The 21,713-nt window shown below is 54.6% G+C and overlaps 1 protein-coding gene across 1 annotated transcript; it reads left to right on the top strand.

The window, feature by feature from the left end:
- The first annotated feature begins 4,208 nt into the window (after positions 1-4,208).
- On the top strand, positions 4,209-21,652 carry AQP9 (aquaporin 9). The gene is made up of 6 exons (XM_055002391.1): positions 4,209-4,737; positions 12,713-12,839; positions 17,182-17,319; positions 17,901-18,019; positions 19,187-19,404; positions 21,046-21,652. The coding sequence occupies exons 1-6, from the start codon at positions 4,636-4,638 to the stop codon at positions 21,203-21,205; spliced, it is 864 nt and encodes a 287-aa protein (XP_054858366.1). The 5' UTR covers positions 4,209-4,635; the 3' UTR covers positions 21,206-21,652.
- The last annotated feature ends 61 nt before the right edge of the window (positions 21,653-21,713 follow it).

The raw sequence follows: 21,713 nt of genomic DNA, 5'->3' as shown, positions 1-21,713 counted from the left end.
CCTGAAGGGCCTTTGCAAAGAGCAAGTGCTTAGGGCTTCCGCACACCTGTTGCTTGTGGGGGTGGGGCGGGGGGGGGACAGTCCCCCTCTGCCGCTCCTCCCCCCTCAGTTCTCCTTCAATGCGCCTTCCTCCACTCTCCTTTAAAATTTACTATCTGAGAAACGCATCAAGCCTTACAAGGGACTGACCTTTCCGCTAATGTACGTCGCCTAATGAACGGATGCCATTAACCAATTCCGAGTGGAAGACGGCTCTTCCCCAGGCCCCATTCATCATGGCTAAATGCTCCATCTTGTGCGCCTGCTTAAATTTTTTATTTTTACCCTTTAAACTGAAGAAATAAGTCTTGGGCCTAATTAGGCCAACTTACATATTCAATTAATAGGGTCATTACAGCTTAATGAATATGGAGCCGGGGTTAAGGGAATGGAGATTTTTTGCTTGCGATGCAAAGCCTCTTCAATTGCCCACGCAAAACATCCATCAGGGAACGGACCCCCCCCCTCCACTCATCCAGAAGCGGGGAGGGGGAGGGGCCCCGGCCTGGGTCAAGTGTGCCAGCAGAAGGGGGACCGGGCAGGGACACCCACTGGAGGGGCTGCTCTGGTCTCAGTATCGCCAGGAGGCAGAGTGGGGGGGGGTGGCTGGGGTAGAGCGCAAAGGCCTCCAGAAAGCCATGGGAGTGGTCCGGGCAGAGACTCCAGGCACCCACAGCCGGCCACAGGATGAATGGAGCCTGGTGGACACTGGAGCTGTTGGTTGGTCTGGGAGAGCTCTGGGCAGGGTGCCTAGGAGAATTCAGTTGCCCTGGCCAGTCCTGGCGGCCCTCAGAGCAGAGGCAGGCAGGCAGGCAGCCAACTGGGGCTCCCAGAGCCCTTTCAGTCTCCTCCCAGTGCCACTAAATGGCCTTTCCTCTATTGAGGAAGAGGAGCTGTAAAAGGAGATGGGAGTTACATAAAGGAGCAATTGCAGGACGGCTTACCTGCTCACCTTTCCTGGGCGTCTTTGCCTTGCAGCGGGCTTACTGGGGCTCGTAAAATGCCAGCCCTGTTGGCCTTCCCTGTGTTCTCAGTTCGGTCAGCCTTTATTGGCGTATAACAAACAAAGCCATATAGTACAGAAGAAAAAGAACAAATATAATCTAAAAGTGAGAGAACAGTTGTGTTCTCGCTGCAGACGTTCGCTCTGCCTTAAAACCTCCCCACCTGCTCCCCCCCATTGTTTGCATCTCCTGTCGATTGCCCCTCACAGATGCAGCCCCATCCAGCATGGAGTGCCCATGCAAATCACAAACCAAAATGCAGCTTTGCACGGCATGTGGACACTCCAGGCAAGGTCTAGAAGAGGCCCTCCCTGTCTGGAAGAGGCAGAGTGCTGAAGGCCTTTCCCAGTTAACTGCCCAGTGGGATTTTTCTCCGTAGAGTGGGGCCAGCCCTGATCCCTGGCCAGTAGCAAGCCCAGGAACTGGGGCAGGGGCTTGCTGTGGGGGAGGGACACACTTCTCTTTGAAAACAACAAATAGGCTGACAGCCCAGCTCCACCAGCAGAAGAGGAAAAGACAAAATGTTCTTCTGCGTGATTTTTCCCCGCCCACCCATGCACCCAAGCCCTGGCGTTGGAGGTGCTGCTCCAGATGGAAGCACGTTGTCTGAACGAGGTCCCAGAGATGCAGGACCTGCAATGCTGCCTCAGCCTCCCACCCCCCCCCCCCAGCTCATCTCTGTGCTGGTGGCAGAGCAAGAACGTAGTGAAGAGGTTGAGGACTCTCCTTGCTAGGATCTCTTCACACTAAATCCATGAGGATCCCTCTCTCAGGCACCTGAACTTCAAACCTGCCTTGCTATAAAAAGGGGGAAACAGGAGGGAAAAGGGGAATCTTTGAGATCAAGCATGAGAACTATGACGCAACAGAGCAAGTGCTGTGGCAGGTTTACTCTTGTGCAAACTCTGAATAGTCAAACAGGGTGGGGGGGGCAGCCTCCAGGTGGCGGCAAGAGTTTTCCCGGAAGCTGGGGGGGGGGGGCGGAATTCTATGAAATCACGCCGGTGCTGAGCTCCTCTCCCTCCCCATATCCTGCCGTCTCCAGGCTTCACCTCCCCAAATCTCAAGGAATTTCCCAGCTTGGAGACGGCAACCCTAAAATGGGATCTTGCCTTTTTCGAAAATGCGCTGGCGACTGATCTCACAGCTCTTTGTCTGGTTTGGCCCTAAGAAGGTGGACAGAGATTTTCTGCATCTCCTGGAGAAAGCCTGGCGTGGCTTCTAGAATGTTCTCGCCTTCTGCAGCCCTCTCTGAGGCATGTTAGCTTGGGACTAAACTCCCGGCAGGGCTTCCTCTCATCCCATGTATGCGTGCATCTGACTGCAGCCGTGGCTTCAAGAAAATGATCTTGCTCGGTGTCCTTGCATGTCCCTGGGAACAGCACCTTAGAAATCCTTCATTTTGCTCCTCTGCCTCAGAGAAGGGCATTTCATAGCCTAGAAGCAATAACATACTTTGGATTCTCCTCCAAGGTAGCTTAAAGTGTCTCTGTCTCGTTGCACGCTAAAATAATGTCTTCATTATAGCCACCCATTTGCACACATGGACAACTAATGTTTTCTTGTAGATTTAAAGGAAAACACTTCACTTTAAAAACCAACCCATTCTGACTGTTTCCAAAGATTTCAGAAAGAAAAGCAGAAATTGCTGTTCCCCCTCTGCACCAAGGATGGAGCAAGAAGCAGCAGGTTGCATCTGCAGGCTGATGGGAACCTGATGGCCCATTTCCAAAGAAGCCTCCTGGGGCAGCACAGAGTGGTGTGTGTGTGGCGGGGCGGGGGGGGGTGAGATTGGTCCAGGCAGAAGCTGCAGCACCATCAGCCGGGGCTGGGAGTCTCTGACAACCCAGGAGCAAGTGGAGCGGGCGGAAGGGCAGCAGCCAAGAGTGCCAGCTTGCCCATGATGCAGCGGCAAGGGAGAAGGCAACGGGCAGGCCGCTAGCCGGGTCTGAGCCATGTTGCCCGGGCAGCATCACCAGGGCACGGCTTGCTAGTGCCTCCCCCCCCGCAGGCCATTGGGAATTTTTCTGGTCTGCCAGTGCAATTAATGGGGGGTCTCAAGAGCAGAAGGGTCTCTTTGCAGGGTTCGGTTCATTCACACAAGCTTAGCTGGGGGTGATCTTTTTTCTGGCAGGCGAAATTGACCAGGCCACTGGAAGTGTCCTACAGTGGGCTGCCATGGCTGCCACGTCAGACAACTGGGCCCAGCTGAAAAGGCCAGCCAAGCCCCAAAGCCCTTGTAGGCTCTGCTGACCTGGGACCTGAGACTGGCTGGCTCCTGCCAGGTTTATCTGCTGTTGAAAACCCTGGGACAGCAGCTGCGCCACAGAGGCGGGCCGTGGCCCAGTCTCCTGGCCCACTGGTGAAATGCTTTTGGCATAGACTGACAGCCATCTTGAGTGCCACTACTCTAAATGGCCTCTATGGTTGGTTGGTGCTTCTTGTCGATTTACTTGTATAGTCACTGCTTTTATGGTGATTTTATTGCTCCTGACCCGGTTTTATGGCTGCCCCACCCCGATCTTCCCATTTGGGCCGCTGCCCACTGGGACACTCGGGAAGCAACCTGTGGCCCCTGGCCATGCCGGGCCATACCCACCAGGTGCCAGCCTTCACAAGGCACCAGGCAGGCAGGACCTCTGTCCTGCTACCCCTCGGATTCCCCTCTGGAGCTTCCAGGCTTCAACCCCCTGAGCTCTGGAGTCTGAGCCGCAGACAGCTGGCATGTCAGGGAGAAATCTAGACTAGGACCCTCTTCACGAGTGCAGAGTTTTTTACCAGCAGAGGACTTTGCACATCGGAGTGTTCAAGCCCTGGACCAGCCTGGAGGGGGCCCGTTCAGAAGCAGGCTCGCCCCTCCCCAGCCCATCTACCTCTTTTTAAGCTTGGCCTCGGGGGGGGGCACAGGGTGACAGGCCCCCCCTTGCCCCACAGATGTCTGCCTCTGCTTGCAGCAGCAGTTGCATGCCCGTGAGGCCTTTCTCCGCTCATCTGGGCATGTGGAGGCATACGGCAACCCAGCACCAGAGAAAGCAAGCTCCTCTGCCTTCCCACAAGGTGCTTTCCCCTGCAGTGGCCCACCACGCCTCCTGGCAAGCCACCAGCGGAAAACCTGTCCAGCAGTTTGCCTCCCTCTAGCCAATGAGTGCACAGAGGTTGCAAAAGGCAGCTCACAGGCGAGATCCCTTTCCTGCGGGTTTCCCTCCCCCCTCCCATTCTGCAACAACCCAGCTGCCTTTTGGGGGGTGGGTCAACAGGTGAGTCACCTCAGCAGCAAAAAGCGGAAGGGGAAAAAGTTTGCCAGCTCCGGCGCTCCCAGTGCGCGCTCTCTCTGTGGGCTGCATATAAATAGAGGCGGCCAGTGGAGTGGCGAGAGAATAGCACATGATGGAAAGTCGGGAAGAACGGCCTGGGAATGTAAAGTGGGCGCAGTAAATCCTGTCGTGGGGCACAGTCAGATGATCTGCAGGGCTGCCTTGGGGCTCTCCAGACCTCCTCTTTCAACACATTGAGAGGCGTGTCAAAGTTCAAGAGAAGCAAGAGAGGATTACAGAGCAGTCCCTCTGCCAGCACCATCCAGCAAGAAGTCCAAATGGCCAAGAATCCCAAGAAGAGCTGGAAGGAAAAATTTGTCCTGAAGAACAGCCTGGTGAAGGAAGCCCTCGCCGAGTTCCTGGGAACCTTCATTATGGTAGTAAGTGGAAGCAAACTCCCTCCCGCCCGCCCGCCCGCCCGCCCGCCCGCCTGCCCGCCCGCTCTCTCGTCTACACAGAGCTGCCAAACAGTCCTGTAGGGCTCTCTGTAAACCACAGCCTCAGCTCCTCTGCAGAGGATTGGGGGGGGCACTGCTCAGAAAGCACACTGCCCCACTCCAATCTATGCCAGGCAGTTGGGGCAGGCTCTTCCAGGGGGTACATAGGTCTTGGTTGCTTTGGTGCAGACAATCTAGCACCCCTAGGAATCTGGCAAAAAAGAAAATCAGATCCAGATGTGATTCTTGTGTCATTTTAAGAACTTGTGTCAGGCCCCTGAAGTTAGCTTTGAAACTAGAAATCATAGGGCCAAATTACAAGCTTCCCCCCTAAAGCAGCCACGCAGTGCTCCCTGTTCACATCAAGCACATGGTGCAGGGGACCGGAGGCTGATTCCTTCCCCCGGGAATGTTTCCTCCCCGGGAGCTGTTGTTTATCCCACTGGGTCCAAGACCAGAGTGCAACCACCATCCAGCTAGGGAAACAGCACAGAGTCCAGAGGAGAGGTGGCACAAAAGAGCACAGAGTCAAGAGGAAAGGTGGCACAGACATTTTCCAAATAAAGAAGAGGTAAGGGTCAGCTCCCATTCACATTGTGTTATCCCAACCTGGCCTGAGCGCTACGCACAACTGCCATTTATGAACACCAGCCAACCACAGAACTCCCAGAATCTGGTACAATTTCCCAGTCCAATAGCTATTTCCACTGGTCTCACTGGGAAACATATTTCAATTTGTACCCCGCTGCCCACCATGAAATTATCTGAAGCTGTGCTCTTCACTTAAGGGGATAAGGAGGAGACGAGCTAGCTGTTTTGGGCTGACGGTGACTCTTTCCATGGGCCCTTCCCATGCATTGCTTTGGAAAACGGAACCAGACAGCGAGGCACCATGGTAATCATCAAATCAGCAGATTTCCAACCACTCCCCAAAGTTGGAAATGATTCAATTTAGTTACAAATGGGCACAGTTTGATCCAATCTCAGCTTAGGAACCTTTGTGATTCCACTGCCTGCATCCCTAGTGGCTCAGGCGGCTGAAAGTTCTGCTGAAGCACTCAGGGAGCCGGGCACCTGAGCCCTGTTTCTGGCAAGGTGCTCCTGAGTTTGTTCCGCTGGAAATGGAGGAGCAGGTCTGGACACTCAGTTCAGCCCACAGCCATTCCTGCCTTCTGCTGCCAGAGATCATGGCAAGTTCGCTTTCACAAATTGGGGAACTGAGGTCCAGGTGTCATGATCTGTCCAGGGCACCCCAGGTGTTAGGGGTGCCTGCATTTGTTGGGTAAGGCCAGATGAATACAGAGATGCCGCAGCACATGCACTGCCAGTGGCAAAGAACTAGGAATTAATTGCAGTGAAGGGGGTGCACGAGGAAATTCTCATGCAAACCCTCATTGAAATGAAAGGGAGCGATGGGAAAGGAGCTGGTTGCAATGCGGCGTGTGAAGGAGAACTTCCTTGTAGATGGAGCCCCAAGAGGCGGAGCTGCCTTCCTGTCCCTCTGCCAGTTTGGTGTAGTGGTTAAGAGCACGGGACTGTGATCTGGAGAGCCAGGTTTGATTCCCCACTCCTCCACTTGAAGCCAGCTGGGTGACCTTGGGTCAGTCACAGCTCTCTCAGAGCTCTCTCAGCCCCACCCACCTCACAGGGTGTTTTTATTGTGGGGATAATAATGACATGCTTTGTAAACCACTCTGAGTGGGCGTTACGTTGTCCTGAAGGGCGGTATATAAATCGAATGTTATTATTATCCTGCTGCCCTCCCCGCAAGGCACCCCAGATCTGCCCACTTCCTGAAGCCAACAACAGAACCCTCAGGACTAGAGTTCTGTTGCAGTGATTTAAATATACAATTATCTGAGCAGCCCAAAACAATTGTCATCTATTTCCCAATGTTTGAAAAAGTACCAAGAATATACAAGCAAGAAAGCACTAAGAGAGCAGAGAAACGTAGCCACCCTTTGGTCCACACACCTGATTTCTGCATTTCGTTTGCTAATAGACCAGGATGGAGCAGCCAGGAAAAAACAGATCTCTGATATGAGAAAGAGCTTGACTAGGGTAGACAACATGGGATACCCGTGGTGCTTTTATGGGATAGCAAAGGCCCAGGGACCCCACGGCCGACCAGGACTTGAGCGTAGTCTTCAGATGTTCCTAGCAGCAGCAGGGGCGGTTTCTGCTAGGAAAGGAAGATCAGGTGGGGCTGTGGGAGGGGGAAGTTTAACCCTTCCCAGCACACCTTGGTCACAATGCAACCCCCCCCCCAACCTACAAGTTGCAGAGAGAAACCTTTATATAGCACCATCAATGATTTCTAAAAGCCCCAAGGAGCATCTAATTTTTGAATTAGAGAACCTCCTTGTTCCAAAGAAGTATGCCTCTCAGAACTAGATGTCAGGACAGACAATGGGGCGGGGGGGGGTGCGCATTCACCCTCAGAGGCCTCTCTGGCTGGAGGATGTTGGAATCAGACTGATGGGCGGGGCTAGAGAGCGAGGCTGTCACCTTGTCGTCATGCGTCTGGTTGGATGCTCCCTGGCTGGTTACGAAAGAATCCCATTTGCTTCCTTTGAGAGCGATTCGGGTGGAGCCAGGAACCGACTGATTCTGCTGCCAGCTTGTAGGACCCAGGAGGGATTCTGCAAACCCACTCCAGAGAAGTCTCCCTCCCCTCTGGAGAGAGAACCGGTCCCAGGTCACTTCTAGAAATCCCAGGGTTCCCCTCCTTTGTTCGGCAAAACATCCTGCTAGCTGTTTGGCTGAGCAAAAGACCCTCAGTGCCCCAGAGACCTCTGCAGGCAGCCCAGCCCAGGTTAGGAGAGCAGAGGGGCCCTTCGCCAGCACACCAGAGGCCCCGGACCTTGGCTCTCCGGTGCCTGTGCAGGGCAGAGGCAGCACACGAGGCAGGTCCAGGAGTGGGGTGCAGGGGTGAGAGGAGCAGAGAAGGCAGCAGAGGGGAGAGGGGGCTGACGAGTGGCTGGCACAGAAAGAGAGCCTGAAGGGCCTGGTAGCCTGCCTGGGTTTGCAGAGAGAAGTGCCATCCCGGTGCCCGCCAGCCCCTGTGGAAGAGGCCCAGCCCAGCGCCTGCAGCACGCCAGGCTGTACCAGCGAATGGGGGGGAGCCCCAAAGAGGCACCTCAGCTCACCCGTGCAGTGCCCCCCCCCAAATCCGGACAAGAGGTGCAAAAGGGTTTGAGCCACGGAAAGGCTGCCGGATGAGAAGAACCGTGCAGTGCAAACCGTGGTGCCGGCAGTGCAGTCCCAGTGCCTGGGGAAGGCTTCTCCAGGTCATCCCCATGGGAGCCCTTCCGCTCTCCCTTCCACTGGCTGCTGCAGGGAATGAGGCAAGCCAGTCCGGAACAGCCTCAAGGACCAAGCCGTTCCCAGCCCCCTTGCATGCTGCTGGGCTAGGGGGAAGAGCCATTTTGCCATGTGTCCCCAGGAAAAGCCAGGCAGCCAGTTGGGTCATGCCCCAGGCAGGGACTTCTGAGGGAGGCACCCAGTCCTGGGCCTCTTCCACCATTCCACTTCAGACACCTACCTGGCAGCCCCAACCTACAGCCACTCTCGTCTGCCTGCTTCGCCTTCGCCTAGCTGGGCTTGCAGTCCCACCACCTTTGTCTGCTCAGGCCTTGTGGCTGCTCCTAAGGAGCCAAGGGTCACTGCCCGGAGCAGATCACCCTTTGGGGCAGCTCCAAGCACCTCGGACAGGGCCGGGCACAACTGGCCATGCAAGGACATCTCTCAAGACTGGGGCTGGGTGGATGGGCAGACGAGAGCCTTGGGCTTGCTGGAGGAGAACCAGAATGGACAGCCCTGACTACAGAAGGGGGTGGGGCGGGGCAGGGGGGGAGCTCCTTTGATAGTTGGAAAAGGCTTTGTGTGTCTTCCAGAGAGATGTCCTAGCCTGTTGAGGGCATGGATTCCAACCGTCAGAAAATTAATCCACAGCCGACTGCCCACATACCCTCTGGCAGTGCCCCTTTTATGCAGTGGAGGGGGCAAGGAGCACCCCGGCAGTTTTCTTCCTAGCAAGTGAAACGGGGTGATAAGACATGGTGTTGCTCATTTGCTTTCTGTTGATACAGTCAATATACATTACTCAGTTCTAACCCCAGGAGCAACTTGACTGAACAGGGGGACGTCTGCTGAAAACGGCCCTCCTGGGTGAAGTCCTGCCTCCTTCCTCCATCCCATTTCCTCATGTCCTCCTCACACCTTGAGGTTTCCAGCACCCAGCCTGGGCAAGGACACGTGTTCTTCTCTGCGGCCACGATACCCTCCCTTGCTGCAGGGCTGGGGCAAGGGCTGCGAGTGCAAACGCAGGCCGCTCTGCACCACCCCTCCCTACCTGGACTGGGGCTGATGGGAAGGCACCCGATGCTGTTCGTTTCCTGCTTTTGCCCATTCAAATTGTGAAAGAAGAGATTCTCAGCCCCCCCCCCCCGGCCCAAACCTCACCAGCCCCAATCAATGGAAGAAAGTGCAGCTCCCCCTTCAATTCCTGCTTCATTTTCCACATGCTAAACTAATAATAAATATTTTTAAACCCTTCCTATAAAAATGCAGCAATGGTATTTTGAGTATTTGAGTTTCATTTTACACGGGCTATTCGAACCAGGTCTTTATGCACTTTAAAAGCTTTCAATGTATACATGTTGCCTATCTCCTTATGAAATGGGTATTAATATAACCTTGCCGTAATCCCTTCTTCGGCCCTTAGAAAGGAAGCGGTTGGGAAGAGGCAGCCTGCGCGGGGCTTTTGCCCATGGTTTCCCATTACTTAAATAGCTATCTTTAATTCCGCCCCCTCCCCTTTTTATGAGTCTTTGGGCCTGAGACCAAATGAAGGGAAATCCATTTGAACCTGAAAGATATCGACTCCATTCCTTGGAGACCTGCCGAATAATGGATATGACTCGTTTTATTACTGAAAATTTGATTACCTTGTAAGGCGCAGCAGGGAAACGATAAATATGTAACTAATGATCAAGAAAGAGCCACTTAGTTTTAAACAATTTATAGGAGTGCGTTGTCCAATCAATTGTTTCACAGGAGAGTTATATGCTCCACGTGCTGGAGAAAAGAAGTAGAAGCGCCCCACCTGTCACCCCGTCCTGCCAAGGCGCCCAGGACTCGCACCTGACAGCCTGCTCCCTGGGGTCCCGTTGCGGAGGCTGCTGGGCCGGGGGTGTCTGGCCAGGGCTTCCATGGGCCTGTGGCTGGCACGCTCCTCCTCCTGTCCTTTCAGATCAGAGAAGGGTGGGAAGACATCTTGACGCCCATGGGAATTCCTGCTTTGGGGGCCAGAGGCAGCAGCCGGCGTGGCCTCAAGAGCCGTCGTCTGTCTCCGGCTCAAGAGATCTTCATCAAGTTTGGCCTTCCCCAGTGATGGGGGTCAGGAACGAGGCATGCTCTTTACTCCCCCTCCCTTCAGTGGTTGGGCATCCTCTGCCCCCCATCGACAATCTGTGCTCACCGTGCCAGCATGGAGCCCCCTCCCCGAAGGCTACACTCAGGCCACAAACCCCGGACTCCTCAGCACCCTCGTCCTCCTGCTCACTGCCGCGCCAGCACCCTCCTGGCAGCTGGACAAGAAGGCAGCTTCCCTCTCCTCTCTTTTCCCAGTCATCCAGCAGCGCTTCCCGTTTTACAAAAAGGGAACTGAGGCCAAGGGGCACCACCCTGGCCAAGGCCACCCAGGGAGGGAGTGTTGTTTCTAGAGTCGAGGGCCTGAGCCTTTGAGAAAACCCTATTTATACTGGAAAGTCATATTTATGTATCTTGGAAAGACTAATAGACACATCCTGACAACAGCAGAAAGGACGCGCCCCTGATCTTTAATCTCCCCTCGGAGAAGGATGCTGATAAAGGCCTGCAACTTTCCAGGGAATGGAAGTCAAGTCCTCTCCAAAAGGGCCCGTTGTTTTCCTTCCTGCGATGTCCCCCTGGTTGCAGACAAAAACAGGGATCCAATATCGGTGAGGCAAGGCTTTCTGGCAGAGGGAGCGGAGGCAGCCCAGCCAGGCTCTGCCAAACTAAGCTTTCCTTTAATGACTACCATCTTGTTTATTGGGGACTGAAAGCCAAGCTGCCTACACAGCTGTAAAGAGGCTGCTGAGAAGCAGGGAGCAGAAGAGCAGCTTGGAACAGGCGGCCATGAGGGGCCAATTCCCCAAGCCCGGCTGCTGGGCCCCTGGCAAGCCCACCAGGACCCCCATTTACTCAGTCGTGCCAACTGAATGGGATAAGTGGCTGCCAAGACCCAGAACAGCTCAGGGCACAGGAACTGCAGACAACTGGCTGGGCTCTTACCCTGGTCGCCTTGGACCGAAGGGGCCTCGTTTGTTTGAACCTTTAAGGCAGGCAGGGGCAGAGCCAACCCAATTGACTAGGCTGTGCAATCCCCAAGACGCATCTCTCCTGACCTCAGTTGCACTCACCCTCTGTGGAGGAGGGAACCAGGCACTGCTCTGCTGGCACACCTAAGCCTGCCTCTGCCTCAAGCAACCTCCGGCTCAGCTTGCACAACTCAGGCCCTGCCCGATTGTGCCTTGAAGCACAGAACATGTCGCAGCTGGACAAGCCGGCGCTCTGCCCAAAAATCTCCGGATCTCAAAGCCTTATGCAATGCAGCGAAAGAGGCAGCCTGAGGCTGTGCTGGCCACGTGGCAAGTCCTCTGCCGCTGGGCCAGCTCCAAAGAGGGCTGCCCCCTTTAGCCAGCTGAGGAGTCGATCTAACTGCCCCCTGCCCTCCGACAATATGGGGCGCATCCCCCAGCAAGTTGTCCAGCACACGCAGAGGCCCAGGAAGATGCCCAGTGGGACTCAACCTGAGTCTTCTACCCCATCCAGAGCCTCCCCCCAGTGCCACACAGCAAGGGGCAGCCTCGAAGCCAGTGAGGGTGTAGAGCCTGGGCAGCCCCCCCGCCCCGGCCCCAGCAGGGCTGCAATCTCCATTCCACCCTACATTTGGCGGGCAGCTTCCACAGCCTGGACGATGTCTCTATTGGCAGCAGACCTGGGCCAGGCTGGACTTCAGCTTGCCCTCCAGAGTTACCAGACCGTGCCAGCCATTGGACCTTGCCTCTTGCCTCTCTTGGGCTGAGCCCTAGCATTGTAGCAGAGCCCAGAGGGTGCCAGAGGCTGGCCTCAGCAGTAACCTAGAGGCAAATCTCCCTGCTGCTTCACTGGCATCTTTCAAAATGTTAGTAACAAAAGACCCTTTGGGACTCCTTTTGAAGGATGGGGAGGAGATCCACCCACTCATGTCTACACTGGTGGTGGAGGTGCCATTAAGTCATAGCTGACTTATGGTGGCCCTCCTAGTGGGTTTTTCAAGGCATGAGATGAACAGAGGTGGTTTGCCTTTGCCATCCTGGTCTTCTTTGGAGGTCTCCCATCCAATTACCAATCAAGATTGACATTGCTTAGCTTCCAAGATCCACTCACTCCTGTCTGCTTTGGAGTCTCCCCAAACTGGAAGGGTGCTGTGAAGTCCATCTCTCCCTGACTTCAGAGTGCTGCTCGTGGTGCTTTGTGCCACCTTGTCTCCCAGCCAGGCTTTCTTCTCAGAGCAGAGCCAGGCTTGCCGGAAATGCCAGCTGGGGTGGGGGCAGGAGGAGCTCAGTGGCAGCCTGGGCTCCAAAAAGGGCACACAAAGCATGGACAGAGCACCTGTGACAGACAGGCAGCTTGAAAAAAAGGTCAAAGCACATCCGAGTAAGTAGTGGGAAATTGTCATGAGAAGATTGAAGCACCATTTGTTCCTTTGGACTGTGGCCGGGTTCCTTGATGGTGTGTGGCTGGGAAGGTGATCTTTGGCCAGGTGGCCCTTTCTGTCCTGTTCAGGCTGGTTGGCCTTCTCAATGCTTCACCTGGGCTGCACTCAGCACGCTTCTCTCCCCCTCTGCAGACCCTGGGATGTGGGTGCGTGGCCCAGACGGTGCTGAGCAAAGGAGTCCTGGGAGGAGCACACATGATCTCTGTGGGTTTTGCCATGGCTGTCACCATTGCCATCTATGTCTCAGGAGGCGTTTCTGGTAAGCTGACCTCTTTGCTATGGGGCTGGGGAGTTTGGCCACTGTGGAGCCACTTACAGTTGGTTTGATTTAATTTAATTTAATTTATTATATTTATATTCCGCCCTCCCCGCTTTCGCAGGCTCAGGGCGGATAACAAATACAAACACCATTACAAACATTTAAAAACATTAAATAAAACATTTTAAAACATTTAAAAACATTAAATATTACAGTTCATGCTGCATAGTGGTTCATACATGCCTCTGTGTTCACATAGGGGCGATGGTTTAACCCCCCCTTCACAGGGGGGGCACTGCCTGGCGTCAGCCATATGACTGGCGGAATAGCTCTGTCTTACAGGCCCGGCGAAATGCAAGCAAATCCTGCCGGGCCCTTGTCTCGCAAGACAGAGCATTCCGCCAGGTCGGGGCCAGGACCGAAAAGGCCCTGGCCCTGGTCGATGCTGGCAGCTGCTGATGTGGCTGACACTGGCAGCTGCTGATGTGGCAGCTGGCAAGCTATCTGCTGGTAGGTTCTTTGATTGTCCTCTGTTTCTACCTTTGTAGATTCATGTTTGGGGATATTTATATTTTCATGGTGGTTTGATTGTTATTATGAGTGTGTCTTTCCTTCAGGAATTGACTGAGCAAATGCCCTAAATAAACAAAATGCAGTGTGCAATTAGCAAGGCTGCAACAATGAGTCCATTGAAACTATTGCTTTAAAATCCTCTGGTAGATTACAAATGTGCCCCCAATTAGTTGGAAAATGATTCTTTTCAGTTGTCCATTATTTTTAACATAAGCATACATAAAGAATGCCTCAGAAGAGGCATCCTTTCATCTTTCTCAGGAGGGAATGCTTCTTCTGGGAGGAGGTCGGGCCATCGAGAATGCCTCTCCCTCCAGAATGACTGCTTTATGCATAAGCCAATTTATGCGCATGTAACTCAACTGATCCATCAACTAAAATTCATACAATTAATTTACTACGCTTTCTTTGACGAGGAGGCAGCCCTAGTCTTTTGAAACATTGTTCTGGAATATTAGCAGGACTGTTGAGACTCTTTCGGGAAGGCCTCTGCCCCTGCTCCCCTGCCTTAGTTGTCAATGGTGAGCACTTGAAAGTCCAGCAGGAGATGATGTGCTCCTCAGTGGCATGAACTGCAATGCAAATGATTGCTGATATGGAGGAACTGAAAAGTGAATCTTAACAAACACAGTCTGGGAAAACAAACGCACAAGAGCAAAAGTGGAACACAGTTGGATAAGCAATAACAATAGCCAGGAAGATGTTGGAACCATACCAGGTGACTCACGGAAAAGAAATCTGCACGAAATCTGATTCTGTGGAAAAGCTCTGGAAACTTGGGTCAAAGAGGCGTTCAACAAAGGAAGACCTCTCGAGGAAGGGAAAATGGCTGCTGTCAAGCCATCCTCGGGTCAGGGCAAGCCACCGAGCTGGAGGGAACTCAGAAGAGGGGGAAGTGCCTGGCAGGAGTGTGAAGCAAGACCCAAAGGACCCGGGAAACCGAGTGGTGAACATTCAAGCACACTCCTGGTTTCAAAAGTCAAGCGGAAGCCTAGAGCACGGAAGGGCCCCCTGGGAAATCCCCCCCTGGCTGGGTATTTGGCACCCTCTCTTCTGTGGCTCCGGGCCGAAGAACACACCTCCATGGGAACTCCGACCACCTCGCCAGACTCGTCCCTTTCAGTCTACGAAGGGTGTGTGTGTGTGTGGAGAGCTGGGCCAGGGCCAGAAGGAAGCTGTTGCGCCCACTCTGCTCATGCTCAGGAACCTCCTCTCAGAATTAAGCCCCTCCTCCCAGTGACGAGGCTCTGATCCCATTTGGGGTCCCTCCCCCTGTGACTGCTTTCTTTTTAAAAAGCCTTAGGCGAACTGGCCAGGGGTCTGACCGGAAATGCTTCATGTGGCCCTCGGATGCGGCATTTCCAAATGCAGGTGCTTCATCTGGCACACACATGGGGCTTTCCCTCCAACTGGTTTTTGGTTGTCCAAATGTTTACACCCAGGTAAGATCTGCAAGGGCAGAGAGGGTGCTTGGAAGCACTCTGGAGCCAGCTGAGCTGGGGGGGGGGGCGGCACTGAGGAGTTGGCATTGGCTGCTGGGCCCGGCTCAGGCTGTGACAATGACCAACATGGGCTGGCTGTGTGGCAAAGTTCAGGCTGCCAGCTTGTTCAGCCCAGGACAGCCTCCGGACCCCTGGGCCAAGAGGGAAATAAATCCCAGCAGGGGCCAGTCAGTCTTTGAAGCTTCTTCGTATGGCCACTCTGCAAACAGTTCTCCAAAAGCCAACTTCCTGGGGCTGCAAAATGTCTCAGGACAGCCCTGGGCACGGAGGGCATCTGACGTTGCCGGGTGGGGGGAACGTGGGTCTCTTCTGCAGGTCTTTTGAGAAGGTGAGACCTCCCTCCCCGCCACTGCCTGGCAGCGTTCTGCTCACGGCCTCCCCCTCTGCAGGAGTCCCAAGACCAGCCATGCCAGTGCTTTGCTGGGCTCTGGGGATGCCGCGGGCTCCGCCTCGGAGCAGGCCCGTTTCCTCCATGCGCTCTCTAGCTGCAAGAAACGCAGCTTGGGGACTAGCCTGAGAAGGCATCACAGATTTATTTATTTTTTGTCTTAAGCCATCGTCATGCCTTCTGCCCCTGCGCTGCCCATATTTCTAATTGCTGACAGAGGAGAAAATTGTTCACTTGATTCAAAGAAAGCAAAAAGGCAGGGCGGTTTTTGAGCAGCCGCGTCACCAGCGGCCAGCATTCTGCAAAGGCGACTTTGAAAGCAGCGGGCCAGGCTTCGTGTACCGGAGGTCACACTATGCTAAGGCGGCACAATGCCGGTCTTTATCCCGTTGGCCTTATCTGTGTTTGCTCGCTCAGAAGAGATCAGAGATGCTCCGGGTCCCTGCGATAACACCCTGACCCCCAGTGCAAGTCAACAGAGAAAGCGCACAGAGGGGGCCCTTTCTTCCCAGACAAAGGTCGTCCTTATCAGACACATTTCATTCAAGGCAGTGGCTGTCGGCCCCCAAATGAGGTTCTGCCTGCAAATTCCACTGCCCCAAGAAACGCACTTTAGGAAACCAGAATTTCTGCTTCTCCAGCATCACAAGCAAAACCAGCTCTTCCGTTTATTCATGTAGATCTTTATACCCCACTTTGCTTCCCAGCCGGGACCCAAAGCAGCTTGCAACATTGCTTTCCCCGGCTTCATTTTATTCACGCCCCCACCACCCTGGTTAGTTTATGCTGAGTGTGCGTGTGACTGGCCCCTGGTCACACCTTCATGCTGCCATGGCGGGGGTGGGGGGATTCAAACCCAGGCCTCCTGGATCCTAGCCCGACACTCTAGCCACTTCCCCAGCTGGATCGTCCCCCTTGCAGCCGCCTTCTGCTGCAGAGAGACGGGTCCTCGCAGCTGGCTGGCTGACACCGAATCCAGCTTTCCCCAAGCGGTGCCATGCTGGTGGTGGGGTTCGGCTGTGCAATAGGAGTGTCCGGTGTGTAGAAAATGATCCTGCTAGGAGTCAACTTCTGGCTGTTTCCCTCCCACCTGCTCATCTGTTTGCAGGGAGGAGGGAATGTTATCCCCTACGGTCCTGGACAAACGTCATCTGAGGTAACAACCTTGACCCTTGTTAAGCACATAAACTGGCTCAAAAGGCATCGAGAGAGCCAGGCGAGGATACACCGGACACGTGCAACCACACATGCTTGCATGAATCTCGCCCCAGAGGAGGAGCTCCGTCCAGCACCCAAAGCCTGCATCTTCCTACACAGACAGAAATGGGTTCACCTCAAAAGGGATCTATTTGAGCCTCTGTGAAGCCACTGAGGGAGGTGGGATCTCCTTGCTCCCCCAGCCAGAAGCAGGGGTCACTGGGGGCGTAGGGGGGAGGTAATTGTGAATTTCCTGCATTGTGCAGGGGGTTGGACTAGATGACTCTGGAGGTCCCTTCCAACCCTATTATTTTAGGCTGCAACCGTTTGGTGCACGCCTACTTCCATGGCCACTGAGCCTCGTTCTCAAGTCTACAACACAGGGGTGGGGGCTTTCCTTGGCGAAGGTCTAGAACAGGAGATTTCCCCCCACCTGCAAGTGCCAAAGTTCATGTGCCCAAACGGAGTGCGGCATCAGAGCCGCGGGGGAGGGCACTGTGCATGGAGTCGGGGTTGACATGGGAGACAGCTTCTCCTGAGCCGCATATCTGGGAAGCGAACTGTGAGAAAGCTCCTGCTGAAATAAACATTCTCAGTCTTTAAAGGGCCAGCGGACTTTTGTTTTGCCACAAGAGAACTAACGTGGCTCCCTTATTGTGCCCCCCCCGCCACTGTCTTTCAGGTGGCCACATCAACCCGGCCGTTTCCTTCGCCATGTGCCTGATTGGAAAGTTGCCATGGGCTAAGTTTCCCGTATACGTGTTTGCACAGTTTCTTGGAGCTTTCTTTGGTGCAGCCGCGGTCTTTGGAATCAACTACGGTGAGTGGAAGGAACAAATGTGTGCCTTAGAAACCACACAAGAAATCCATCCTTCACACACGTCTGTTCTTCCTTTTGCAAAGCTGGGGTGGGGAGGAGGAAGCCAGATGACCCATTGGTGGAGGGACACCCTGGAAAACTCTCCCTTTATGCTCTCTGTCCTCTCCTAGGCGGCTTTTGGCCAGGGTGGGTAAGAGAGGCAGCACAGTTCACCAGGGGCCCATGGCCCCTTTCTGGTGCCCCCCCTCACCTGTGGGGTGCTGGGATTCTGGCCAGGCATGCCAGAGATACACACCTTGCTCTGATCCTGGAAGATGCTTCTCATGTTCCTACGCAGGGTCACGGAGCGCCAACCAGAGAGGCCTCCACTGCTGTGCGCTCTTCGCTTTTGCTGGTGGGCCATGGAGAGGCTTACGTCACTCACCTGGCCTTGGGCAAGTCAGCCCCCTCCATTGGCAACACGCGCACCATCCCTCCAAGCAGCAGACCTCACAGGGTTGTTTGTGAGGCTTCTGGAAATGCTTTGACATGCGTCCTGAATGTGCTAACGAATGCTGAGTGCAATGTCTGCCATCCCTTAGATGCACTGATGTATTACACCGAGGGGAACTTCACCGTCACCGGGCCCCGCAGCACTGCCCATATCTTTGCAACGTACCCAACGGAGTATCTGTCCATGACCAACGGGTTTGCCGATCAGGTAGGAGTCAGCCACTGAGGCCCGTGGCTCAGGGTGGCGCTCAGCTGGCGGGCTGGGGAAAGGCACCGGGCCCTTGGACTGCCCTGGGTGTGCATGCTTCACTGCCCTTCCCTCGCCTGCTCCTATGCCCAGAGGTGGTGGCAGAGGTGGCAACAACGGGCATCAGAAGGGCCAAGCTGGTCTTTTTGCCCCCACCTCAATTCCAAGTCACGTTCCTCTTCTCACAGTCTTGCTGCTGCTGCTGCTATTGCTTTTGTACAGAGAGGGGCAATGGAAAGAGATCTAAATTTTTTAAAAGTGGCACAAGGTTGCCTTCGTAGTTTCCTCTCTCTGCCGCATACCTCCATGTTTTGTATACTCTCCACCCAAGGAAAGCCAGACCCTCCTTGCCTCTAGCCTCAGGAGAGGAGAAGGCCCTCTCGATCAGGCGGCCCTTGCTTGCCTACAAGAAGCAGACCGCTGCTGGAGAGGGGCGGGGGCTCAGAGCAGCCGCTTTCCACACAGAAGGCGCCAGGCTCTCCCGGTACAGATGGACCCCAGGCCTTTCGTTGCCGGACACCCAGAGAGCCAGTGCCCATCCAGGGAGCCCGCAGGAGCAGAGGCCTGAGCAGTCCCAAGGCAGCTTCTGCTGTGGGCCCAAGTTTAGACGCAGAGGTGCCCGTTTGAGCAGGCAACCCACCTTTGCAGGCAGATGGTCCTCAGGCAACTCTGCAAAGGTCTCCTGAGACTGGGCAGAGCCACCATCCGTCCCAGGACACAGTCCTGAGCTCCAGGGACCCAGAGCTTCCAGGGATCCGGCCTCAGCCCATCACGTCACTGTCCCAGTTCCAAGGGCCCCGGGGTGATTCAGGCCCTCGGCTTATATGCCCCCCCCCGCCCGGTCCTAGATAGATGAATTGTCTGGTGCAGTATAAGGAAGCAGGGTCAGCTGACGGCCAACCAACCATTTGGTGCAAAGCCAAAATGATGGGCGTGCCCACCTGGGGAGCAGCTGCACGTCTTCCAAGCCCAGGCACCTCTTCCCGGAAGGCAGGCAAGCAAGCCTCAGCTCGCCGCTGGGCTCTGGCAGGGCGGAGGCACTCCTGGGTGGCCAGAAGTGGCCTGCGTTTGCTTGGCTTTGCTCTGGCGCACCGCAGTGCCCCCACCCGTTCCCTTTCCACTCACCAGGTGATGTCCACTGCGTTCCTCCTCCTGGGCGTCTTTGCCGTCTTTGACCCAGACAACCTGGGCATCCCCAAGGGGCTGGAGCCCATCGGTGTGGGCTTACTCATCATTCTACTGACCTCCTCCTTGGCTATGAACAGCGGCTGCGCCATGAACCCGGCGAGAGACCTCAGCCCCCGCCTCTTCACCTTCCTGGCGGGATGGGGGGGAGAAGTCTTCACGTAAGTAAGAGCGGAGTCTGTTCCGCAGTTTCCCAGAGCCCTCTGGCCTTGGAAGCACCTTTGGCACATCTGGCCTCACTGCTCAGGTACAAACTGAACGTGGCAGGACCTTTTGCTGCGTGGGCACAGCACGCACGCGCACACACACACACACACACAGCTTGGAGCCTCCACGCTCGGTCTCCTCCTCCGACTGGCAGTGGCTTTCCAGCCGAGGTCTCCCCCCCCCTTCCTACCTGATTCCTTCTAACTGGGGATAGAGCCCAAGACCTGCATGCCAGGCAGAGGCTCTGCTGCTGCGCCACAGCCTCAGTGGGATGCCGCTGCCCCTTTGCCCCTGCAACTTTTCAGGCAGTTTTGCAGTGGGAAAGCTGCTTATTCGTTTTCAATCTCTGGTCCCTGATTTATTTATCTGCTTAGACCATTTCTACGCCACCTCTTCAGAGGCCTGCTTGAGGCTGCTGGCTACTCCGAACCACAATACAAAAAACAAGCCCTTAAAAAAGTGATCACTTTGAATGAGGGGAGGTTCCCCCAACGCCCCAACCTCTCCCAGCCTCCCCCTTCGTCCAGCCGTGACCTGGAGACACACCTGGAGGTGAAGGAGGGGGCCAAAGCAATCATTTGGAAGCATTGTCCCCTGCTTCCAGCTTTTTAAGTGCACACGCACATTATCTTGCTGTAACTCTTACAACAGCCCTGAAAGGCAGTCCAGATGGGGGCTAAGGCAGGGGGAGCCTTGCTTGAGGGCACCTGGAACGTTTGTGGCAGGCATGAGATTTGAACCCGGGACCTCATGGCAGCCACTGGGCTGAGGAAGCTCCTTTGGGTTAGTGCCAGTCAGAGCTCGGCTGGCCGTTGGTGTCTTCCTTGGGGCTGCCAACTCCTGCGTGGGAAATTCCTGCAGATTTGGGGGCTGTGCTTGGGGAGGGTGGAGTGTGGGGAGGGAGCTCTGCGAGGATGTGGGGCCACAGAGCCCACCCTCCAGGGCTGCCGTTTCCTCCAGAGGATCCAGTCTGTGCACTCTGGGGATCAGCTGTAATTCTGGCAAAACTGCCGACCTCACCTTAAGGTTGGTGACCCACCCTTCCTACAGCTTTAAGCTGTAAGCTGTGAGCCGGTGGCTGCTGCTTGCCAGACTCAGCCAAGGGGGTTTCAGTGACTCCTTGGTGTTGCGAGGCTGACATCTAGTGCACAAGTCCTGGTAGTGCTTCCTAGGAGCCTTTCCCCCTAAAAGATTTACCGATTAGGTTGCTTCCTTTTTAAACACCATCCTTATGTTTTGTAAGCACTGCAGAATGCTCCCATTGGGGCAGACAGGCAGAAGCATCTTTTTAAAAATAAATACATATGAAATGCAGTAAGGCAAATACTAGAGAGGAAGCCGTGTTCGTCTGTTGCTGCAAAATAAAGCAGTGGCAGTTTTAAGACAAACAAAACCAACTTCAGCAATGAGACGGGCAGAGTTGGAGGAACATAAAACTAGCTCCAATCAAGGAAAGAGCAGTGCCCAACACAAGAAGCAGAACCAGGTAACATTTGGATCGATGGGTGGCTCAGACGGAGTGGTCGGCACCGAGAGCCAGCGAGGAAACGCAGACAGTTGCACCGTGCTGACCTCTCCCTCTTTCTCTCTTTCAGGGCTGGCAACCACTGGTGGTGGGTCCCGATCGTTGGCCCCATGGTTGGGGCTGGTTTGGGGGCAGCTGTCTACGTGCTCTTTATTTCACTGCACCATACACAGCCACAACTACCACAGAGTAATGCAGCTCGTGAGAAATACGAACTCACCAGCATGTAGGGACGGACATTTTCCCTCAGTTCTGTTCCCTGCTCAGCCTAGAATCGCATACTGCCCTGTGGCCCATTTCTTCTCATTTCCAGTTCAATTAAGAGAATTTCTAAAGTACCTCTGGCACTGGAACATGTGAAGTCTGGCGCATTCCTTTGTGGCCTTTTCCCAGGTTGTTACTGATGTGCACACATTGATAAAGCACCTCACACACACTCAGTCTATATGATTGCACTCTTTTTGTGCCATGCTTTGCCAATCCATGCTTGTGCATCAGTGAAAGACCACACAAAAGGATGGACCCACAACATAGGGATATGACTAGACTGCTTTTTTGTGGCGCGTTTTTCAATGTGTACATTGCTTATGAGAAGGGGGAATGGACATGAAGGGACTGCTGATCACAGATGCACAGACCTCTGGCCAAATCTTGGAAATAAACAGAACTCCGGATTTCTAATTGGCTCTTCTCTGGAAATAAGACCAGGTAACGCTCAGCTCCAATATCCAAGAAAAA

The sequence above is a fragment of the Eublepharis macularius genome, chromosome 18 (genome assembly GCF_028583425.1).
Source record: "Eublepharis macularius isolate TG4126 chromosome 18, MPM_Emac_v1.0, whole genome shotgun sequence".
In the NCBI taxonomy this organism is placed as follows: Eukaryota; Metazoa; Chordata; class Lepidosauria; order Squamata; family Eublepharidae; genus Eublepharis; species Eublepharis macularius.
This window is presented reverse-complemented; position numbering and strand designations above follow the sequence as displayed.